Here is a 16,590-nt window from a genome sequence, read left to right as displayed (position 1 = left end):
CAAGTGCTGAGAATCAGATGCTGTAGAACCACTGACGTAGCCTGATGCTCAGGCTTCTGACAACTGCCATAGTTTAGCAAATGTACAACAGTGAGCCAGTATGTAAATATAGCATAGCTTGGTGGTTAGGCATCCTGGTTGTGGAACAAGAAAGACCTGGTGGTGAATCCTGGCTCTGCCACTTGCTGGTTGTGTTACTTTGGAAAAGTTACTTAACCTTTCGAAGCCTCAAATTGCTCGTTTGTTAGAGTGGGAACTAATAATAGTATATACCTCACTGTATTATAGTGAGGATTAGGTGAGATGATGTGAGTAAAGCACAGAGATCAGCACTGGCATTTACTAACTGCTCAAGAAATGGGAGCTATTAATAGGAGGGTTAACACTGATGATGGCAATGGCAGTAGTATTTACTTGGGTCCAGGGGCTTCCTTATTTACCTGAATTATCTAAAGTGCATAGAAGGAATAGGGCTTTTGGTTGTTTATTTTATTTTTTTCATATTCTGGTTAACAGTATCAAACAAAAAATGTTTCAAAGATTGGGTTGTTCAAAATATTTTTGAGACACATTAATCCATTTCAAAGATTAAAATGAAATATATGTTAACACTTTTTATATGGGCTGAGTTCCTGTAGGCTTTGGGGGGGGTGTCTCATAATATCCATTTACTGGGACAGAATGTTACTGTAGATACAAACGTTTCAGAAAATTTGTACTAAGCGCAGAACAAAATCTAAATATTTATTTAGCTAAATACCAAATCTCATCTTGTTCCTTTCTCCAAAAAGTGTAGTGCTAACAAAATTCTAGTGAATTCAAGGTGCCTGACAGTTGGGTTCTTGTTTTACTGTCTCATTATAACTAATTTTGTTTATTAACTATACAAAAAATAAATTTACCCGATCTGAACATTGTTAATTGATAAAACAAATTAAAAATAGCTTCTAATGAATTAAATATTTTCATGTTATATTTCTAAGAATTTTACTCACAATCGCCACAGGGTCATTGCTGCGGGTTGCGGCCAGGCTGAACTTTTTCACGTGAGTATTGGTCTCCAGAGCCTTTGCAAATTCCTTCAGGGTTGGAATTGGAATGTTCTAAGATGAGGAAGACACAGATCCTTGATGAATCATTCTGCAGCACCTTCACCCCAAGCTAAGGACCAACAGCTTTTAAATACCTTGTATGTTTAGATGTTAGTCTCTCTAAAAGACATTCATCACCCATTCTCTAGCAACCAAACTATCCTAAGCCAAATAGCACCACTTAGTGTCCAATAAGGGAATCTAACACAATGTGACATTCTGGCATCACCTCTGTTTACCCTACTGTCCAAATTATGCATACAGCACACTTTCCTCTTTTCTTCTTTCATTCTCTATATTTTAGTCAGACTGACCTGCTTGCCATTCTTTTACCATCCCATGGTCTTTCTTTCGTCCATACCTTTAGATATGCTTTTCCTTTTGCCTAGAAATTCCTTTATCCTTTGCTCTAATTCCTACTCAGCCTTCAAGACCCAGCAGAATTATCACCTCCTTGGTTTATTGGCTCTCCTAGGCAGGATCAAAATTTTCCTTACCTGCAATTCCACATGTGGGGGCTGACCACATTGTGTTGTAATTATTCGCTTAGTGTTCTTCTCGTAATTTAAGTTCTTCAGAATGAATACTGCGTGACCCTTACTTCCTCTTCCACAGCACTTAGCCTAGTACTGGGCACTGGGGAGGCAGACAATACGGGGCACAGCTAGAGGCTAATGTGAGTTCACAGAGCACTACAGGCCAGCTCTGTGACTGTGGGCAACTGAACCTCTTTAAGTCCCACTAAGGATTCAATGAAATAATGAATTTCAAGTATTTAGCAAAGGATATGGCACATAGCGAGTACTTAATAAAAATCAGTTAATATTATTAAATGCTAGAAATTGGCCCAAAAAGAATGAGCAAAAAAGATGTCAGGCAGTGCTCTCTCTCTCTCTCTCTCTCTCTCTCTCACACACACACACACATCTTACCCTCCCTTTGAGAGTGACGTGACTTATGGTCAAAGCAGAAGTGACAATGTATGACTTCAGAGAATAGGTCATAAAAGGCACTGTGGCTTCCAGCTTAGTCTCTCTTTTTTTCTTTTGGATCACTTGCTCTGGGGGAAGCCAGTTGTCATGATGTGAGGACACTCAGGCAGCCCTATTGAGAGATCCACGTTCTGAGAAACTGAGGCTTCCTGCCAACAGCCACATGACTGCGCCATCTTGGAAATGGATTTCTGTGCCCTCGTTAAGCCTTCACACAAGTGCAGCTCTGGCTGACAGCTTTACTATAGCCTCATTTGAGACCCTGAGCCACAACACCCCAGTCCAGTCACTCCCAGATTCCTGACACTCAGAAATTATGTGAAATAATAACTGTTTGTTGTTTTGGAGTAATTTGTTACTCAGCAGTAGATAACTAATACACTGTGTATAACACAAGTACTGTGATTCTTTCCAAAGAATTCTAGGAATCACTCTTTTTTTAAAACCCATTTCTTTCAAATAGGATATTGTGCCTCAAAATCCAGTGAGTACACAGAATTTTAAACAGCTGTAAAACAGGCAATCAGTCATCTCCAGTAAGTTTTCTGACCTCAATGGACAACAATCGTAATGAAATACCTTAATGTTGTTGAGGTTGACTTCTTGCAGGCTGGGGTCATTGGCTTTCATCTGCTGCAGACTTACTTCCACATTTGTGGGATTGGGTGGTTCCTCAAATACTGGCTTGACCTTTTCACCTTTGACCACATCTAAGACACAAGTTTTAATTTTAAAAATAAAATGTAAGGGCTCTCCCATAAAAATCAGAGATGACGTCCCCCAAAATGACCTTCCTTTCATATGCTCTGATTCCAATAATACTCTGATATCAATGACAGTAAGCTTACTCTCAACTAAGCAAGCACAGGAATGGTATGGTTCTGAGTTACAGCCTCAAAGGTTGGTGTTTTTCACCTGCAATGAGAAGTCTCAGTGGCTGATGCTCCATGGGGCCAAAATTGCAGGAGGCCCTACAGCAAACTCCAACACCCAAAAGAATATCCGTGGGTAGTTACTGCTGCTCCATATGGACCTCTTTCAGACTATAATAACCAAACCAAAGAATCTAAAATGCAAAAAAATGAGTCTCTGTATTTCCCAAACCTTAATCCTCCCCTGGCCCACCCTCCTTTGAGTTCCATTTTGGAGCTTTAATTTTGAGGATGGTATGGGAAGAGAAAGGAATAGAAAAGAAGAATGGAAGAATTCTCAAAAGCAGTTAACAGAAAATGTTTGCAATATATGTAACATACAAAGGGTTCATATCCCAACATACAAAGAGCTCCGACAAGTCAATAAGACAACCCAATTGAAAATGAACAACTAATGATCAGAGGAATCTCTATCAGTCAACCAAAAAATATAATAAGTAATTAAACTCTGAAATTTAAAAATGAGATATCATCTGATTAGCCAAAAAATGTGAAAAGATAATATTCAGAGTTAGCAACAATGTGGAGGAAAAAGCATCCTCATACATTGTTGGTGGGAATGTAAACTGGTACAAATTTTCTGGAAGAGTAATTTGGCATTATCTTTTTTTTAAAATTTATTTAATTTATTTTTATTTTTGGCTGTGTTGGGTCTTCGTTGCAGTGCGTGGGCTTCTCATTGCAGTGGCTTCTCTTATTGCGGAGCACAGCGCGTGGGCTTCAGTAGTTGTGGCGCACGGGCTTAGTTGCTCTGCGGCATGTGGGATCTTCCCAGACCAGGGCTCGAACCCGTGTCCCCTGCATTGGCAGGCGGATTCTTAACCACTGTGCCACCAGGGAAGCCCAGCATTATCTATTCAAATATAAAATGTGGATACTTTATGACCCAGCAATTCTATATCTAAAAGTCTAATCTACAGAAAAAGTAGCATGAATATATGAAGATATATATACATGGATGTTCACTGACATGTTACTTGCGACAGCAAAACATGATAAACAAATGTCCATCAATGCAAAAATGTTAAACAAGTTATAGCATAATCACATAATATGATGCTATCTATTCATTAAAAGAATGAGGTAAACCTACAGGTACTGATAAGAGAAGAGAATCACAACTTGAAAAAAATGTTAATGAAAAATGAAAGGGACTTCCCTGGTGGCACAGTGATTGAGAATCCGCCTGCCAATGCAGGGGACACGGGTTCGATCCCTGGTCCGCGAAGATCCCACATGCTGCTGAGCAACTAAGCCCGTGCGCCACAACTACTGAGCCTGCACTCTAGAGCCCGCGAGCCACAACTACTGAGCCCGTGCGTCACAACTACTGAAGCCCGCGCGCCTAGAGCCCATGCTCTGCAACAAGAGAAGCCACCGCAGTGAGAAGCCCGCGCACCGCAATGAAGAGTAGCCCCCGCTCGCTGCAACTGGAGAAAGCCTGTGCGCAGCAACGAAGACCCAACACAGCCAAAAATAAATAAATAAATAAATAAATTTTTTAAAAAATTAAATGCTTAGGTATAAATCTAACTATATATATATATATATATATATAAAATCTGCATGAAGAAAACTACAAACCTGTACTGAAAGAAATCAAAGAAGAACTAAATGGAGAGATATTCCATGGATAGAAAGATTCAATATTGTCAAGATGTCAGTTCTTCCCAAATTGACCTATAGATTCAATGCAATCCCAATCAAAATCCCAGAAAGTTATTTTGTAGCTATCAAAAAACTGATTCTAAAGGTTATATAGAGAGGCAAAATACTCAGAATAGCCAACACAATATTGAAAGAGAAGAACAAAATTAGAGAACTGACACTATCCAACTTCAAGACTTAAAGCTATAGAAAGCAAGACAGTGTGGTATTGGTGAAAATATACAAATAGATCAATGGAACAGAATAGAGAACCCATAAATAGACCCACATAAATATAGTCAACTGATCTTTGACAAAGGAGCAAAGGTAATACAGTGGAGAAAAAATAGTCTTTCAACAAATGGTGCTGGAACAACTGGACATCCACATAAAAAAAAAGTTAATCTAGGCACAGACCTTACACCCTTCACAAAAATTAACTCAAAATGGATCACAGACCTAAATATAAAATGCAAAACTATGAGACAGATAGATAACATAGGATAAAATCTAGATGACCTTGGGTTTGGAGATGAATTTTTAGACACAGCCCCAAAGGCATAATCCATGAAAGGAAGAATTGATAACCTGGATTGCATTAAAGTAAAAAATTTCCACTCTGCGAAAAATACTCTCAAGAGAATGAGGAGATAAACCACAGACTGGGAGAAATGTTTGCAAAAGACATATCTGATAGACTCACAGATATAGCGAACAGACTAGTTGTTACCAGTAGGGAGAGGGAAGAGGGGAGGGGCAATATAGGGGTAGAGGGAAAAAAAGAGTTATTATGGGATTATTTGAAATCGTGTGTATGAAACTTTTGAAATTTGTAAAGCACTATAGAATTTTTAAAAATCTTTCATTCATTAAAAAAAAAAAATCAGAAAAAAAGACACATCTGATAAAGGACTTATCCAATATATACAAAGAACTCTTGAAACTCAACAATAAGAAAACAACCTGATTTTTAAAATGGGCCAAAGAACTTAACAGATATCTCACCAAAGAAGATATACAAGTGACAAATATGCATATGAAAAGATGTTCCACATCATATTTGTCAGGGAAATGCAAATTAAAATAATGAGATACCACTACACATCTATCAGAATGCCCAAAATCTGGAACACTGGCAAAACCAAATGCTGGTGAGGATGTGGAGCAACAGGAACTCTCATTCTTTGCTGCTGGGAATCCAAAATGGTACAGCCACTTTGGAAGACAGTTTTGTGGTTTCTTACAAAACCAAACATCTTGCCGTAAGATCCAGCAATCAGGCTCCTTGATATTTACCCAGAGGAGCAGGAAATTTATGTCTAAAACCTGAACACGGACATTTATAGCAGTTTTATTCATAATTTCCAAAATTTGGAAGCAACCAAGATGTCCTTCAGTAGGTGAATTGATAAATAAACTGTGGTATATCCAGATAACAGAATACTATTCAGCATTAAAAAGAAAAGATCTATCTCTACCACATGACTCAGCAATTCCACTACTGGGTATATGTCTGAAAAAAAACAAAAACACTAACTTGAAAAGATACATGCACCCCAATGTTCATAGCAGCATTATTTACAACTGCCAAGATATGGAAGCAACCTAAGTGTACATCAACAGATGAATGGATAATATATACGGAATACTACTCAGTCATAATAAAGAATGAAATTTTACCATTTACAACAACATGGATGAACTTGGAGGGTATTATGTTAAGTGAAATAAGTCAGACAGAGAAAGACAAATCCTGTATGATGTCACTTATATGTGGAATCTAAAAAATAAAACAAATTAGTCAGTGTAACAAAAAGGACAGACTCACAGATACAGAGAACAAACTAGTAGTTACCAGTGGGGAGAGGGAAGGGGGGAGGGGCAAGACAGGGGTAGGGGATTAAGAAGTACAAATAAATAAACTATAGGGATATATTATACAACACAGGGAATATAGCCAATATTTTATAATAACTATAAATGGAGTATAACCTTTAAAAATTGCAAATCACTATGTTGTACACCTGTAACATGCAATATTGTACATCAACTATATCTCAATAAAAAAAATAAATGATCTATGAAGCCATGAAAAGACACAGAGCAACCTTAAATGCAGATTATTAAGTAAAAGAAGCCAGTCTGAATAGGCTACATACTGTATGATTCCAACTATATGACATTCTGGAAAAGGCAAAATGATGGAGACAGTTAAAAGATCAGGGGTTGCCAGAGGTTAGCGGGGAAGGAGAAGTAAATAGGCAGAGCACAGAGGAATTTTAGGGCAGTGAAACTACTCTGCCTGATACTGTAAAGGTGGAAATATGTCATTGTACATTTGTCCAAACCCAGAGAATGTACAACTCCAAGAGTGAGCCCTAATGTAAACTATGGACTCGCTGATAACGATGCCTCAATGTAAGTTCGTCAATTGTAACAACTGTACCACTCTGTGCAGGATGTTGATAATGGGGGAGGCTGTGCATGTGGAGGGTCAGGGGGTATATGGGAAATCTCTGTGCCTTTCTCTCAATTTTGCCATGAACACAAAACTGCTCTAAAAAAATGAAGTCTTTTAAAAAGTTAATGATATGTGTGTGTATGTGTATGTATAAAAGCCCAGAAGGTTATGCACCAGACTTTTGATGTGGACCATTTTTTTTTAAATTTATTTATTTATTTATTTATGGCTGTGTTGGGTCTTTGTTTCTGTGCGAGGGCTTTCTCTAGTTGTGGCAAGCGGGGGCCACTCTTCATCGCAGTGTGCGGGCTTCTCACTATCACGGCCTCCCTTGTTGCGGAGCACAGGCTCCAGACGCGCAGGCTCAGTAATTGTGGCTCACGGGCCCAGTTGCTCCACAGCATGTGGGATCTCCCCAGACCAGGGCTCGAACCCGTGTCCCCTGCACTGGCAGGCAGATTCTCAACCACTGCGCCACCAGGGAAGCCCACCAGACTTTTAATAACAAACATGTTGTCAGAATGTTATCCTTTGATACTGAAATTAAAAGGATGAATACTTTTCCTCTGTATGCATAAGAAAACAGAAGGTAAATAAAAGGAATATTGCTCATTGGGTAAATTACCCAGTATAAACAGCGACTGATAAATATACTGCTGAGACGAGAAAGCATTGCCCAAATCACCATCAAAGAGAATAAAATATAATTAATCTAAGAAAAGCTGTGATCTTCTGTGAGTTTTCATAGCACCTGGATCACACTGTAGTGAAATTACCTCTCTACTGATCCGTCCCTCCCACGGATAGATAAGTTCCTTTGGGCAGGGACCATCTTTTTTGCCTTTGTACCTAAGCCTAGAACATTCCTGAAACAGCAGGTATTTAGTAAATGACTGATGAATGAGAGAGTCCAGTGAATTGTACGTTTCTCCAGAAAATGGTGACATAGAAGATAGCGCTCTGGTATATTCTGTGCCAGCAAGTCCATGCCAGTGTGTCTTTCATGCTCTCTGGGGGAAGCGGGTATTCAAATTCTAATGACAAACATCCGTTATGAGACAAAAAGGCACTCGAATAGAGTAGGAAATTTATCTGATACTATATAGTTAATTAAAACATCGTTAAGAACATAAAACTCTGCATTTTGTGCTGACTAAGCAACCTTTTTTATCAGTAATTTTCTCTTTTGACTGAACAGACCTATCAAGACTGTGTTCTGGGCAAAACACACTGATTGGTACTAGTTACGCTGCCAGACAGAGCTCCCAGTATTGGCTAGTCTATCCTGGTTTGACTGCTCAGAGCCCAGTGATCCTTGGTAAACTGGCAAAATCCACCTTCAAAGCCTAAAAGAATTCTGGACTCCCCAGTGGGCCCAGTCAACAGGCCTCTTTCCTACCAGCAACACCCGGAGGCTCCCAAGTTTCATAAAACCACAGATTTCATGTCAGCTTACTTCTCACAGGCCCTTTGCCGCCTTTCGTGCTGGCTGTTTCTTCATCAAACTTGGGATTGTTGAGCAAATTGTGTACTCCAAGAACAGCTGAAAGCAAAGATAATCAGTGAATAAACCTTAAGTTTGAGAAAGCGTGTTAAGATGTCCACATTGTTAATTTGCCCCTCGAAGAACAATTCTTCATATCATAAAGATAAGTCTCTAGACCCTCTTGCCTTGCAAAGTGCATGACACATGTATAGTATGAAATAAGCTTATTAAAAAAAAAAAAGAAACCCTCCTCCCAAGACCACTAGCAATCTTCACATGTCTTTCTACATCTATACGTGTAGAATCATGTAGGATCTGAGGGACGGTGGTCTCGTCACAGCTCCACACTGAAAATCTGCATAGACGTCCTAGTTAATTAAGTAGATTCATCCCTTATGTTTTCTCATCTGTAAAATGTGAACGTAGGACTGAGTCTAAGGATAGTTTAAGATCTAACATAATACAGACTATGGCATGTAGTTTTTTCAGAGACAAAGAGCAGAAAGATCATAGGCCTTTTTCAATGTAAGCCTCCCCATCTCTCCCATCTCTCAGTACCAAAAAGAGTGGTTCTTTTCCCATCTAGAACATCCCAGGGTGGGAGATAAGAGATGTCAACAATAGAAAGTCGGATAAGCAGGCTGAGATTTTTGAGTCTCTTGTACTACATGGAACTTACACCAGGGGGCAGTACAGTATGCAGGGGACAGCACTGGGGTGACAACACTGAGCATGCTCTAACTGCAACTGCCCAGCTTTCCCTTTGCTAAGGAAATTCCAGGTGAGAAATTACAGGTGGCCGCCTGGGCAATGATCCCAGAATAGTCTGCCAACAGGTGGCAGAGGCGCACCTGAGCTCCTCATGCACTGTAATCTATACCTTAGAAGGAGGGGGGCAGCCCGTACAGCTGAGAAAGGGCAAATGTTCAGAACCAGCGAGTCTAGGGGTTTAGAGTGGCAGTCAGGAGCAGTCAGCCAGAGCTTAAATCCAAGCTCTGTCATGTACTATCTGTATGACTTGAGAAGTTTTTAAATGCCTCTGAGGCTCAGTTTCCCCATCTGTAAAATAGGGATAATAATTACACTTTACCTATTACAAACGTTAAATGACTTCCTATGTGTCAGATGCAGGTGCCTCAACTCCTGCAGTGACTTCTGAGAGGGGTTCAAATATGTGAGCTTAATATTGACCACTGAAATCATCACAGAAGGAATGAAAATGTAGCTGAGATGGTTAGCATGCTATTAGAATAAGGCATAGCTGGTTCCCCTGGGAGGAAGGAGATTATTATTACTTACATATTCCAATATTCCAATGGAATAACAATGTGAGAATTCTTGCCAAAGCTGTGGACTGTTTCTCAAAGCACCTCTATCCTGTGAGGACCTAATGACCCTAATAATCCAAATTTTCATCCAATTAGTACACAAATATGCTGGGACATGCATGGAATCTTTTTCGAAGGAAATGTAAGAAATGGGAGGGGACTTAGGAAAGAGGGTGAGAGACTTTTCATTACATATTCTTTTGTACTATTTGGGGTTTTTTTTCTATCTGCACATATAACCAGTCCACATAATTATTATATTATTGCTATTGTTAAGAAAACTAGAAAAAAATCAGCAGATTGGGCTGAATATGGATTTACTTTACTGGGGAAATGTAACAGTAAAATGGTCCTGTTCCATGCTTAGGCTAACAGAATCAAAACTGAACAGTGACTGTCGGGAAGAACAAGAAATTTTGTGATGGAAACGGAAATTCTGTGATGATAAAATGCCAAATGTGAAGCTCTTTAGAAAGCATAAGGGCTGTGATTTTATTAAGTTCTGAATACTCCTTCATATTTATTCTCTTTGATTTCTCACAGTAACTCTCGGATTTTGTAGGACAGGTACTATTTGGAGTACTTTACAGCTGAAATATGATTTTACATTTTACAGCTGAGATACAGCAAAATGTTTGCTCAGAGAGGTTTGTCACCTGCATCCAGCCTTATAGCTGCCTAATGGCTGAAGTCAACCTGGTATCACAGTAACAATCAATAGTTACACAGGAGCTCAAAGGCTGCTGCCAGGGGGGTCAGTGCCCATCTGGAGGTCACAGAGCCAGACAGGAAAGTTTCCCAGAGCTGAGGACTAACCTGCAAGATCGTAGAGTTCAGTGTCGGAGGCGCTGGCCAAAGCTTCTTCCAGTTCTGGGTCAAGGGTCACTTTTTCTTCTTTACGAGTTTCTATGGGCTTTTCTTTGGGGATAAAGACTCTCCCTTTAAATCAGAAGAAAAACAAAAACCATTGCGTGCTGCTGCCTTGTTGTAGGGTAAGTGAACTAACCAGAGAATGTGCAGCTCTGGCCACTAAGAGCTGAAGCATTAGACCACTGCACATCTAACTGGGATTCCTTAATTTCTGGGATGATGCCAATATCAATAATCCACTATTAGAGGAAGGAAGGTCAGAGGAGGAATCCTGCATTCTGCAACACAGAGACCTGAGGCGGCAGAGAGGGAAACAGTGGCTCCTACCTCCCTATCCTGGGCAGCACTGCCCTTAGACCTGGGCAAGAGGGGCCCTGCCATGAGCCCTTTGCTCTAGAGGGGCCCAGCTCTGGTCTCTTCTGGATGCACACCCCTCCTCACCGCCTGCATTCCACCGAGGGAGGAGTCACGGGGACAAAGGGACATTCCCATCCAGAATACAGGCCACCTGCTAGACTATACCCCAGGCACCTGGGGCCCTGCAATTCCCTGCCAAAGAGCCCTGAACCTGCTTCCAGGGCCTGCATGAGTCCCTTCCCCATGTCCATCCTCCTGAAGGCAGGTCACACTGCTGGGGTGTGTACCCACGGGCCAACAGGATGCTGTCTGTGAGTGAGTATGGATGAAGCTTGGATATGTGATATGTAGGCTGGGGTGTCAGCCACGGTGCTTGAGGCGTTGGCAGTGCAGGATGGACCCATATCCCTATGTGGAACTCTTGGAAGTCCAAGAATATTGGCCTAGGTAGGAGGACAGCACATACTTTAACAGTTTGTTAGCTTTGAAATATTTATAAAAATGGCACATGGACCTCTATTTGTATTCTTGCCTTGGATCCTGCATATGGGGGGCAGATGCGTCCAAACAGCCCCAGGGGTTCCTGAGAGACAAACTGGTGATCCCCCTCCTAGAGTTTTCCTCCTACCAACTGAGATTGTAGGCAACGAGCGTGCTATATCCAGGGTACCTGACTAGTGTAGTGACTTGGGGACACAGTCACCTTTCTAGAGCACATCAAAGTCAGCCTGACTTAAAAGGAAACATCAGGGTTGTCATATTTAGAGATGTGGAGTTCTGAGCAGCAACACACTGTGCTACCCAAATATGCACTCTCTGCCACCACCTCCCACTTCATCCTGTCAGGCTGATTCCATTTATTTTGCCCCCTACTCACTTCTGAATATGCTGAAATCTATAGCACCACCACCACCGCCCCCCCCCCACCCCCAGCCCAAACCTCTGGACTGATGATCACAGTTCTGGGAGGATGGCACATGACCTTCTCCTAACTTCCAGCCAGGCCAACAAAGCCACATCCCACGTGTGCAGTGGCTCCTCAAGGTAAACCCAGGCCACTACAGAGCCACCATAGGAGACCCCAGACCTACTCACACTCTTTTCCAATTCCTCCCAGCTTTTTTTTTTTTTTTCCAAATTTATTTATTTATTTATTTTTGGCTGTGTTGGGTCTTTGTTTCTGTGCAAGGGCTTTCTCTAGCTGTGGCAAGCGGGGACCACTCTTCATCGCGGTGCGCGGGCCTCTCACTGTCGCGGCCTCTCTTGTTGCGGAGCACAGGCTCCAGACGCGCAGGCTCAGTAGTGTGGCTCACGGGCCTAGTTGCTCCGCGGCATGTGGGATATTCCCAGACCAGGGCTCGAACCCGTGTCCCCTGCATTGGCAGGCAGATTCTCAACCACTGCGCCACCAGGGAAGCCCTCCTCCCAGCTTTGACTCTTGGTTTCCCTCTGTTGGAGCTGCTCTTACCTCTTGGCATGATGTTTGAAATTGGCCTCTTCCATTTTGATCGTTGGAGGTCCCTAAAGACTCACCCCTCTATTGCTTTTCCTCTTTGTCACCTTAGAACAGACAGCTGGCTCCAGCTTCAGACAATCAGAACCCAAGCTCTTGCCAGGTTTCCTGGGCTAGCCTGGCCATCCCCACTCTCATGGGAAAGGCAAGGGTCATAACCCAAGTCAAGTACTCCCTCATGAAAACTCTCCAGGAGACTCCCCTGGTTACAGGGCTACATACTTCCTGCTGGTTTACCAGACCTTCAAATGGTTGGATACATAAACAGGGGCCAGGCAGAACTGGGCACCCCAAAGAGGCACCACTGCTGTGGTCAGTCTGGGGTATCCTGACCACAAGGTCTCTCTCACTGACCATCACATAAGCTGCCACATTTCCCAGAAAGAAGGGAAACAGACTGGGAAACAAAACAGGAAAATAGCCAGAGAATAGAAAAGGAAAAAAAAATCAAATCAATCCATCAATCAGTAACATCTCAGACAGTGAGGCTCCTCCCAGACTTTTGCGTAGCGTCTGCAGCCCGAAGCATTTTCTTTCCGGTGCCAAGATCTTGGATCCAGAGTCAAAACCGGGTTTCTGAGTTCCTAACTCCTGGTACCATTTAGGATTACTCTGAACACTAGGTGCACAGGTGGCCCAGCTATCAGTATTCAGGATAACTGCTACTGCATATCCATTCCTGGGGTCCAACCGAACGACAAGCTCTAAATGAATAATGTAGCCCAACAACCTGAAGGCCCAGGGCACCTGGCATTCAGAACTGAGGCTGGGCAGTCCCTCTCCCGAAGCCCTCACCACAGCCTGCCACTGCTCCTGCATCACCGCTGTTCTTCCAGGGGCCCTGCACAAGCCTCACTCTGATCCTTCCGCTCTTTCTGGAAAACTTGCTCTCTGCTCATTTAGCTCAATCGTGTTGCTTCTCAGCCTTCTCCTAAGCTCCCTGGTGCAGCTGTGCACCCCTTCTGTACCCCCACTTATTACTCTGACTGCTCCTGTACTCCTAACGCCCTAAGAACCATCTGTAGATTAATCTGGATCAGGAGGTAATACCTAATCCAGATTAATTAATCCAGGTAATTAATTAATTACCATAGCTGTTCCTCAGACCACTGCTCTGAGAACAGAAGACAGCAGCTTCCCTCTTATTATTCTTTCACTACCCTAAGACTGGATGTTAACTGGGATTTTATTGAAGATCTGACATTATAATTTATTTTTTCCTTCACAATTAAATTAGTCTAACAATAACCGTGCTGCCATAGAAACAGCTCCATATTCCTACAGCAGTCCTCGGTTATTTGCCCAGTTTGTCAGTGCCCAACTTTACCTTCTTAATAAAATGACATTATGAGTGGTGCACAAGCCATTGGATGTGCATGATTCAGAGGAGCCAGGAGGCTGCATAGAGAAGACAGCAGCCAAGCGGCCGGTGCTCCTGCTCCCCGTGGCCACGGCACAAAAGCTCAGAGATGGCATTTATTCCAATCTACGTTTCTCTAGTGCCTCCCCTGTGTCAGTTTCTGTGCCATGATGCAAGAGAGACACAGCCCCACTGTTAATCTCAGTCTCCTATGGAAAACACACAAATCCTAAAGTAAGTAAACAAAAGGATGAACTCTGTCACAGTGCTAAGAAAGCAATAAATGGGGTCTGTTTTAGACAGAGAGGTCAGGGAAAGCTGGAGGCCCTGACATTTAAGCCGGAGCTTTTAGGAGGTGAAGAACAGGGATGTGGGTCAGAGGGAAGAAGACCCTGAGATGGGAGAAGAACTTGACAAGTTTGGGGAACGAAGTGAGGAGAGTGGGGCCCAGGCTTAGTGAGGGTAGGAGAGATGCAGTCAGAGAGGTGGACAAGGTGAGCTCTGCCAGGACTCTGAGGACCACGGCAATGATTTGGGATTTTAAGCAGGGAACTGACATGATCTGATTTGTGTTTTAAAAAGACCGTAGTTACTATGAAGTTATCAGGGATTCCAGTCGTATCTTTGGGCCCAAGTCACTGCTTATAGCTGAGGAACCTGGACAGGTGACTGGTATCCACTTTTCCTCCAAAGAGGAGCTCAGGGTCAGGAGCTAGGGAGGAGGATTTTCCTTGTCTTAGTTCAGAGCTCACCCCCTGTGTGGAGAAACATCCCCTTACTCCTCAGGCCTTTCCAGATCTATCAGAGTGTTTCTCGCCGGACCACATGCTCGTTGAGGGCAGGGCAGGGTCTCATTCCCTGTGGTCCCAGCACATGGCACAGGGCTCTGCACCCAGGAGGTGGTTGGTACATGCTGGATGAACGGATGATTGACTGCACTGGCCTCTAATGGTAGCAACGGAATAGAGGCAACGCCTCGACCTGGAGTAGACTCCTGCAGCTAGGAAAGCCCCGGGCTAAGAGGAACACGCCAATGCCGTGAGACCCTCTTTTAAGCCCGACGTTACTTTACACTTCCAAAACTGCTTCTTGGGGCTTAAGATTATTTTTACAAAACTAATGTAAGTACCATTACACTCTAAGTATTCAGTTAATTAGCCTACATATTCCTTTTTCTTTCCCCCTTACTCAAGCAGATTATTTTTACAAATTATGGTTACCTGCATGTGTTTCAGAAGCAAGATTCATACCTTTTTAATGACAGTTTTCTTTCTTTTGAACTGGTAGCTTTTTTGTTGTTGTTGCTATTCAGATCTTTAATTTCTCTGCACAACAGTCTGTGTTGTTTTAAAATTTTACTGAAGTATAGTTGATTTACAATATTATATTAGTTTCAGGTGTACAACACAGTGATTCAATATTTTTATAGATTAATTCCATTTAAAGTTATTAAAAAGAATGTTTCTGTTTCCCTGTGCTGTACAATAGATCTTGTTGCTTACTTATTTTATACATAGTAGTTTGTGTTTCTTAATCCCATACCTCTGTCTCACCCTTCCTCTCCTCCCTCTCCCCTCTGGTAACCACTAGTTTGTTCTCTATACCTGCAGCCTTCATATTCTGCCATGGTTCTTTTTTTTTTTTTTTAATTAATAAACTTTATTTTTTGGAGCAGCTTTAGGTTAGCAGAGGAAAGTACAGAGAGTTCCTGTGTCCCCCCTCCCCCTTCCCTACACTCACACCCTCCTCTCTAATGACAGCCCACAGCACAGTGTACATTTGTTACAACTGATGAACCCACATTGACATCATTATCACCCCAAATCTACAGTTTACATTAGGGCTCACTCTTGGTGGTGTACAGTCTGTGAGTCTGGACAAGTGTACACAGACATGTATCCACCAGCCACGGTTCTTTTTAATACTGAATCCAGTTCGTGGTCTTATTTCCCCCTTTCAGGCCAGTTCTGTTACTTGACCTTCCATGACAATACCTTAGGAGTACCTGCATTCCCAGATGCTGCCTGTGGTCTTACCTTTCTTTTCTCCAGTGAAGGGCACAAAGTCTTCCCTGTCTTTCTGTTCTAAAGCCTCCTTCTCCAGGTACATGAGGAGGTGCTCGCGGTCAAACGGGCCGGTGGCTGCTTTCTGTGTCTGGTCTTTCTGTCGAAATCCAGCTGGCAGCAGTGCGCTCTGACAAGACAGAGGCGTGAGCAGGAAGCAGGGTGTGTGCCTGACTGATACCTGTTACCTCCCCTACCCCTGCTGTGTATGGGGAGATGTGGGATGTGGGTGTGAGCTGTGGGCTAGGGCTCTGGCATATCTTTGAGGCCCCACCTGCTCTAACATTCTGTGCTGAGACGGGGGCTCCCGGTGAGCTCAGGCAGAACACACATGGCTGGAGCGGCCTGTCTCCTGCAGCTGCCTTCTAAGAACGTGGTAGCAAAAGGCCAGCTGCCCTTCACGACCTTTTTCTTCGTAGATCCCTCTTAGGTTTGGCCAGGTCTGCACCCAAAGTGCTCCCAGGCAGGCGTGTGGATGAGCCAATGCGAC

General features: G+C 42.7%; 1 protein-coding gene across 3 annotated transcripts in view; it reads right to left on the bottom strand.

Annotated features, from left to right (window-relative positions):
- TMOD2 (tropomodulin 2) overlaps window positions 1-16,590 on the bottom strand; it is a 45,171-nt gene that overhangs the window by 13,778 nt on the left and 14,803 nt on the right. For all 3 annotated transcript variants that reach the window (XM_082387880.1, XM_082387882.1, XM_082387881.1), the window contains 5 exons: window positions 16,074-16,230; window positions 10,754-10,876; window positions 8,580-8,666; window positions 2,663-2,793; window positions 996-1,103 (listed from right to left, as the gene is read on the bottom strand). In XM_082387880.1, the coding sequence (XP_082244006.1) occupies window positions 996-1,103; window positions 2,663-2,793; window positions 8,580-8,666; window positions 10,754-10,876; window positions 16,074-16,230 (606 nt within the window). The remainder of the gene's footprint in view (window positions 1-995; window positions 1,104-2,662; window positions 2,794-8,579; window positions 8,667-10,753; window positions 10,877-16,073; window positions 16,231-16,590) is intronic.

Source organism: Balaenoptera borealis, assembly GCF_965194805.1.
Source record: "Balaenoptera borealis genome assembly, chromosome: 3".
NCBI classification, from domain to species: Eukaryota; Metazoa; Chordata; class Mammalia; order Artiodactyla; family Balaenopteridae; genus Balaenoptera; species Balaenoptera borealis.
The sequence above is the reverse complement of the archived record's forward strand: the minus strand, read 5'-3'. Positions and strand labels throughout refer to the sequence as shown.